General features: G+C 44.2%; 1 protein-coding gene across 2 annotated transcripts in view; it reads right to left on the bottom strand.

Annotated features, from left to right (window-relative positions):
- Positions 1-208: 208 nt before the first annotated feature.
- Prkar2a (protein kinase cAMP-dependent type II regulatory subunit alpha) overlaps positions 209-7680 on the bottom strand; it is a 77166-nt gene continuing 69694 nt past the window's right edge. For both annotated transcript variants that reach the window (XM_036193064.1, XM_036193065.1), the window contains exons 10-11: positions 2871-3012; positions 209-1941 (exon numbers count right to left, since the gene is read on the bottom strand). In XM_036193064.1, the coding sequence (XP_036048957.1) occupies positions 1808-1941; positions 2871-3012 (276 nt within the window). In that variant the 3' untranslated portion in view covers positions 209-1807. The remainder of the gene's footprint in view (positions 1942-2870; positions 3013-7680) is intronic.

Genomic DNA, 7680 nt, shown 5'->3' with positions numbered 1-7680 from the left:
TAGACTGGGATGTATGAGGGCAGGCTGAGAAAGCCCACCCCTAGCAGCCTGCAGCAATAACTCTGGCATGAGATTCAAGCCAGCCCTAACCCATGCTGGCATGGAGGCTGGAGTGGGGGTTCAGAGTTCTTCTAAGGTCTAGGGGCTGGACTTTTGGGCTGCTCCTGGAGCCCAATGCACCTCTTACCGTTGCAAGAATCAGGTATTATTCAGTCAAAGTACAAGGTCTGATTTATTTAATAAAGCAATACCGTAGAAAAGGACCTTAGGAAAATTCAGGATCGCCACAAGCATTTTCCAGTGCTAGCTGCCTGCTTTGGAGTAGTAGTTACAACCATGCAATTCCAGACCTGTAACCTAGGCTACTTAGGGCAGTCTGAAGGAAGAGTCCTGCTTTACTTCATGGAACACAAGAAAGTGAGTAGTTACCAAAATTGTAGTGATTCATCTACTCTGGACATTTCCTGGCTACAGTGACCATGGCAATAGCTGAGAGAGACAGTTAGAAAGGCCTTCACAGTAAGTCTATGTTTAGAAATGGTAACCTTTCTGTGGTTTATTACAGTGCTGGAGGTCAAACCCAGGGCCTTGCACATGCTACATAAGCGCTTTGCCACTGAGCCATGCCCACCTCCTTCCCCAATGATACCAAGTTCTGAAAACAGGTATTTAGGACAAATGTCTGAGCCAGCTGACAAACTCCATGTATATAAACATATCCAAGGTGAATTCCCTAAGTAGAGAAATAATTTCCTTAAAAAAAAAAAAAAAGCTTCTTTTTTAGGAGTTTAAAAATGGAGATTACTGCCAAGCTACCCAACAGTGCTGAAGAAGGAGGGCTCTCTGTGCAGCATGCCTCCTGTCACCCACTGCCATTAACCAGTGGCAGCAACTGCCAACAAGGCATCGTGAGGCTTGCTCAGGGAACTACTTAGGTCAGATAAAGTGATGACACCTCCAGACCCTGGCTCTTTGTATCAGCACCATGCTCTAACCAGCTGACCTAACCAGCTAGCCCTGGCTCCTTAGAAATGGACAGCAAACTGCACAGAGGTTAAACAAAACAAAACTTGCTAAAAACTAACAACAAAACCCCAACCCAGAAAATCTTTCCCGGCTCTCTACTACTGGCAAGAGTGCTGAATCCAAACTTTCTGCTAATGTGAATCTAAGTAATCAGCCCGTCTGCTCTGTATAGACCTACTGGGCCTTCACTGGGACTTTCCGAACATCACTATGGGCTTGGACAGAGCTATATGGTGTGGCCCAGATCTCCACTATAACTGCTACCATCTTCCATGGGGAAAGCAAAAGCAGCAACTGTGAACACACTGGACTTGCTCAAAGGACAAACGAGAAGACTGAAGGCTGTACCATGTCCTCCCTTGAGAAGGACTGTGGAGGTGTCTACAGTTGTTCAACAGGTTTCTGCAGACCTTAGGTAACTTTCAGAGCAACACTAGCAGCAAGAGAGGAAAGGAGGATGTTTACACTTTGGACTTTGTATCAGGCACTTCAATTGCTGGAGAGACATGCCATTCTAAACCAAAGATGTGAAAACTGGGTTGAGTAATTGTTACATAAGTGGTCTAATGATGGGCTTTCAGAAGCAAAGTGGAGGTGCGGGCGGAGCCTCTGTCCATCTTTCAGTGGGGACTTTCAAGATTTCTCAATGCCCTTAACCACAGCAATGGCAACGGCGGTAACAACAGCAGAACGGTTCTGTTGTGTCTGTTTTCTGTGTGTGTTCTGTGGCTGACTGGAAGGTTTTGGTGTCACACTGAGAAGGCTCTGAGATCCATCACATCTACTGCCCAGGGTCCAGCAGATCTAAGTTGGAGCCAAACATCTTCACCAGCTGCTCTTCGTAGTGTGAGATGTTCCTCTTCATGATGTCCATGCACGGTCCCAGAAGCCTCTCAAATGCTTGAACATCCATAACTGCATTGTTTAAAAAAAAAAAAAAAAAGAGGTGTGGGAGAGAATCATTTGTTTACACGAACAATTTAAGTACTCTCCTGCATGTCACCCTTTTTCTATCTTTTTTTTTTGGACCTGGGGATCGAACCCAGGGCCTTGTGCTTGCTAGGCAAGTGCTCTACCACTGAGCTAAATCCCCAAGCCGTCACCCTTTTTCTAAACAAACTATTTACTCATGTTCCAGGCGATGAAATTTTAGGATATTGGAAAGGGATGCTTCTGTATGAATGTAGCAGGATGGCATCTACGCTGAAGACTAACTGTGGGCATATAGCACCTGCCTGTCTTACTCAGGGTTGTACTGATTGTTCAGAACTGACTGCTAGGGCAAAGCTTAGTGGCGCAGCATGTGCTAAGAATGTACAAGGTTCTAAGTTTCAATGCCCAACACCTCCCCCACCAAAGAAAGCTTTGCTGTAAGAACTCAAGTACACAAACTATCCAGACCTAGATCTGAACGAGTCAGCAGAATAAGTCAAGGCTTGTTAACAGGAAAAAACAAATCCCAAACCCTGTATATTAGAAAAAAATTAGTATTGCACAAAGAATTTTCATTTTTAAAGTTTTTATTAGCACATATGAATCGTACATAATAATGGTTTTCATTATGGCATCTTCAGATGTCTAGAACTCTGATCATACTCACCCCACCCTGTCCCTTGTCCCACTCCCACTTCTACACACCCCTCCTCTTCCCAGCCAGTTCCCTGCTACTCTTCTAATCTCATGTCTTTTTTTGGGGGAGGGGGAAGATAAAGTTTAATTAGGATTACATCACGGGCAACTTATCAGTGGCTACCTTATGAAGAAGATCTCCCCTTCCCCCAGCAACTATGAACTGTCTAAGGTTGGGGGTGGTTTGTAAGTCCTTCACAAAGAACTCTTCTTACCTAAGCATTTGACATCTCCAACCGCATAGGCAGAAGCAGCTCTGGGTTTGTTGGTGACCAGTGCAAGCTCTCCAAAGTACTGCCCCTTATGGCAGTGGGCAATCTCAACCTCCTGGTTCCCACCATTCTTGTTCGTTTTGGTCTACAACAGGTAAAGAATATGGTCTGGGCTGATTCTAAGATCACAGCTGGGCATGTCCAGTTGCACACACTCAAATTCCTTTCTCAGAAAGTTCAACAAAATTACTAAGGCACTCCCTTTGCAGAAACTCTTATCTGTCCCCTGTAAACTCAAGAGACCAAAGTCTGGGGTCTGGTATAACTGAAGGGCTGTTTTACTTGGGGCTCCACCTAAGCCCTAACACATTTTAGATAATGGCTAACCATGAGCTGGTCAAGCCCAACATTTTCTGTGATGATTACAAATTCTTCTGGGAGATGTGACTAAAGCACAGTTGAACACAACAAGGTCTTCTGCTAATTCTTCCTAATAGTGATTCTTCTATTAGCGAGGAGCCAAAGCACGAGACTCTATGTTGGCCGAGACTGTCTCGTATTGTTCTTTATAGTGACATTTCTTCTAAATCACTATTTGCACTGCACCTCCATTCTTAAGAAGTTGACTATATCCTTTATAAACATTTTGTTATATTGTATTTACTGTTTCATATGTGTTTTATATTTCTTACAAATCCATCTGATAAGTAAGGCCGTAACAGCAAATTATGAGAGTCAGTCTCAGTCTCTAACTGGGAATACAGGAGTGTGCTACCATGACTGGCTAATTCGGTTATTTTTAAAAAATCATTTATTTATTTATATGTGATGTATGAGTGTTCTGCATGTATACCTGCATGCCACAAGAGGGCAACAGATCCTATTGTAGATGGTTATGAATCACCATGTGGCTGCTGGGAATTGAACTCAGGACCTGTGGAGGGGCAGCTAGTGATCTTAATCACTGAGCCATGTCCCCAGCCTCCTTTGTTATTTTTGAAAGATTTTACCCCCCCGTTTTTGAAAATACCTTATTTTCGTGTGTGTGTGTGTGTGTGTGTGTGTGTGTGTGTGTGTGTGTGTGTGTAGGTGCAGGTGTCCATGAAGTCCAGAAGAGGGTGCCAGATCTCTTGGAGCTGAGTTACAAGAAGCTATTTATGAGCCATCCCAATGTGGATTCTGGGAACCAAACTTGGGTCCTCTGGAAAAGCAGTATATGCTCTTTAACTGCTGAGCCACCCCTCTGGTCCCTTAAAGGGTGTGTGTTGTGTGTGTTTACCTCCTGATTTTATGTGTATGTGTGTGAACCTGCTGGCTTGTATGTATGAATGTTCAGGTGCTCATGCAGTCCAGATGTGAGTGAGTGTCAGAGCCCCTGGAACTAGAGTTCCAGGTGACTGTGATCTACCTGATATGAATGCTGGGAACTGAGCCTGGGAACTTCCTCAGCAAGAATAGTGAACGTTCTTAACTTCTGAACCATTACTCCAGCCCCTTAAAGAATGTTTGTTGTTGTTTGAGACAGGGTTTCCCTGTGTAGCCCTGGCTGTCCTGGAACTCACTCTGTAGACCAGGCTGGCCTCAGACTCACAGATATCTGCTTGCCTCTGCCTCCCAGTGCTGGGATTAAAGGCGTGCACCACCACTGCCTGGAGAATTTTAAAAAATGTTATTTTGGGGGTTGGGGATTTAGCTCAGTGGTAGAGCGCTTGCCTAGCAAGCACAAGGCCCTGGGTTCAGTCCTCAGCTCCAGCAGCCAGTGCTCTTAATTGCAGATCCATCCCTCCAGCCCTAAAGGGGGAACTTTTTAGTATTTATCTTTTATTTATGTGTGTATGTGAAGGTATGTGGATCTGTATAGCCTGGTGCTGTGTTCCTGTGTGTGCAGCACCCGCCATCCTCGTCTACAACATTGACCTATTCCTTTCCTGAAGCGGGGCTTTTCCCTGCAGGTGGGGCTTAGTTATTCCCTAGGTTGGAGGAAAATAAGCCTCAGAGACAGACCCTCCTGTCTCTACTCACCTTGGAGCTGTAGCCACAGGCATTTAGAGGATGCCTGGCTTGTTATGAGTGCTGGGATCCAATCTGGTCCTTAAGGTTGTAAGTACTCTTAACTCTTGAGCTATTTCTCTGGCCCCAATTCCTTCTTTAAAACATTTTACACTCTTTTATTTTTGTGTTTGTGTATGTGTGGGCATGCACATGCCACAGCACTGGTGTGGCAGTCAGAGGACTGTTTGTGACAATCAGTTCTCTCTTTCTCCCAGGTGGATTCTGGGAATCAAACTCAGGTTATCAGGCTTTGGAACAATCACCTTGACCCAATAAGCCATCTGGCTGGGTCTTCTTTGTTGGTGGTGTCACTGTTTTTCAAAATACCGTATTTTTAATTATGTGTATGTGGGCTTTGTGCATATGAATGTGGGTGTCCACAGAGGCCAGAAAGGGGACAGACTCCCTGGGGCGGCCGTGAGTGAGTGCTGAGAATCAAACTCGGACCCTTTGCAGGGGCGGTGTGTTACCTGTGGAGCCCGTCTCTCCAGCCCTGTGGAGATTAAAACTGACACTCTTGTGTTTAGCCTGTTCATCCCTCCACACTTCTGCCTTGACCTGTTAAGCTTTGCAGCTGGTCTGCTGTTCCAGGTGAACCAATGTAACCTTTCTCTCTTATCTGTCTGTCTGTCTATCTATCTATCTATCTATCTGTCTATCTATCTCAGACAGGGTTTCTCCACATAGACCTGGCTGGACTGGAACTTACTATGTAAATCAGGCTAGCCTTGAACTTAGAGATCCACCTGATTTCGCCTCCCAAGTGCTATGATTAAAAGTGTGTATCACCACCCCCAGCTTTTCTTTTCTTTCTTTTTGAGACAGAGTGTCATGTAGCCAAGGCTGGCCTCAAACTCTTTATGTAGCTGAGGAAGACCTGAACTTCTGATCACTCTGCTCCCACCTCCTAAGTGCTGGGATTACAGGCATGGTCCACATCCCGCTTCTGTTTCCAACTTCTGAAGCATCCTTTGGCACTGCAGACATATTGCTGCCCACTTAGTCCACTCTCTAGAACAGCACTTAGGCACCATCACACAGCTCCCTTACAATGCAAAGTCTAACTTGGTAGGTCTAAGGCAGAGCCCAAGACTTTGAATTTCTGATAAGCTCCCTGACTCCCCAGGGCCACAATGCTTCTGGTCCACTCATCAAACACTATATTGTAATGACAGACAGTGCCAGTGAACACTGGAGAAATGTACAAATAGGTATCAGCAGTTCAAAAACTGCAACTAAAAGAATACAGAAGCTTCAAACTACTGTTTTATGTGAAATAACAGCTCTATTTAAAAAACCTTACTGTGCTGCATTATTGTGTGAGTGCCAGGGGCCAGTAAGAATATACAGCAGATGACAACTGATATTCACCAAGTCAACCTATCAGGTCAATAATTCTCTGACGGGGGAGCCCCCACTTGGCAAAGACTGTGGGGGTCACTGACTGAATCTGTTTGCTTCTGTCTGTAATTTCTCTCATGTGCTACTACATTTCTTCCCTAAAAACTGCTATGGGTGTTTTCCCACTGCCTATGTGTTTATCTCATGTATATATTTCATCTACTGGGCATACTTATAGCTGTGGATGGTCAGGAAGATGATTTATGTTTAAGCTGTATAATTCTGATGAATAGAAATACTAGGATATTTTTCATACTCAGACTGACACAGGAAAATTCTCAACTACAAAGATAGCCTTTCACACATTTAGCTAAGCCTTCAGAACGAATTAAAAACAGACTAGCTTCCCCTGTAGAGAATACACCAGGACAAATTCCCAAGTGTCTGTTGAACCAAGGTCATGTACAGAGCAACTTTAGTAGACATAATTTTCTCAGCAACTAGCTTTCTGCAAGTACTCCTAGGCTCGAGATTCAGCCAACTAACTGTTTATTGCTTAGGTCCTGAATTTCAATGTCACTTTCCATGATACCTCTCAGCCTTACATGTCTCCCACCTGGCTCACGAGGAGCTTGGCTGATAGCCAAGTGCTGTTGCTCATTCACTGGCTGGTCAGCTTGACCTCCCTAGCCTGAGAGAACCCGTGTGATTCCTTATGTGATTATCAGAATGGCTCTGTCTCCTATTATTTACTCAAGAAATGCTTTGTGACTCTGAAAATGTAACATATTTGTCCAGAGTTTTTGCTGTGGAGACAGAGATGTGTATGTAGGGTAAAGAGGTGAGTGAGTGATGTAGAAGAGAAATGCAAGTTATGAGTGAAATGTAACAGGGTGGAGAGAAGTGTGTGTATGAGAGAGCTGTGTGAAAAGAGATGAAACTATGTGTAAAGATGTGTGGAGAATGTATCTGTGTGGAAACAGAGATTTTTAGAGAAAGGTTTTTCAAGATGAAGTAAAAGAGAAAGTTACCATCAAAAAGCAAATGTTTCCTTATTTCTCCTCAGATAGGACAGTCTAGCCATGGCTGCATCTATGGATTCTTTGCATACCCTGGGTGCTGCCTGGAGGCTGGCCCTCCAGCAGAAGTTTCAAACTACTGTTTATATAAAATGATAGCTTGATTTAAAGAAACCTGACTGTGTTGCATTAGTATTATTGTGTGTGCACACATGTTCCACACTGCATATGTGGGGGTCAGAGGTTGATTTGTAGAAGCTGGTTCTCTCCTTCACCATGTGGGTTCTGTGGATCAAACTCAGACTGCTAAGTCATCTCAGCAGCTGGACAGCTCTACTTTTTTAAAGATTCATTTATTATGTATATAGTGTTCTGTCTACATGTATCACCAGAAGAGGGCG

This window comes from Onychomys torridus, chromosome 7, assembly GCF_903995425.1.
Source record: "Onychomys torridus chromosome 7, mOncTor1.1, whole genome shotgun sequence".
NCBI lineage: Eukaryota > Metazoa > Chordata > Mammalia > Rodentia > Cricetidae > Onychomys > Onychomys torridus.
This window is presented reverse-complemented; position numbering and strand designations above follow the sequence as displayed.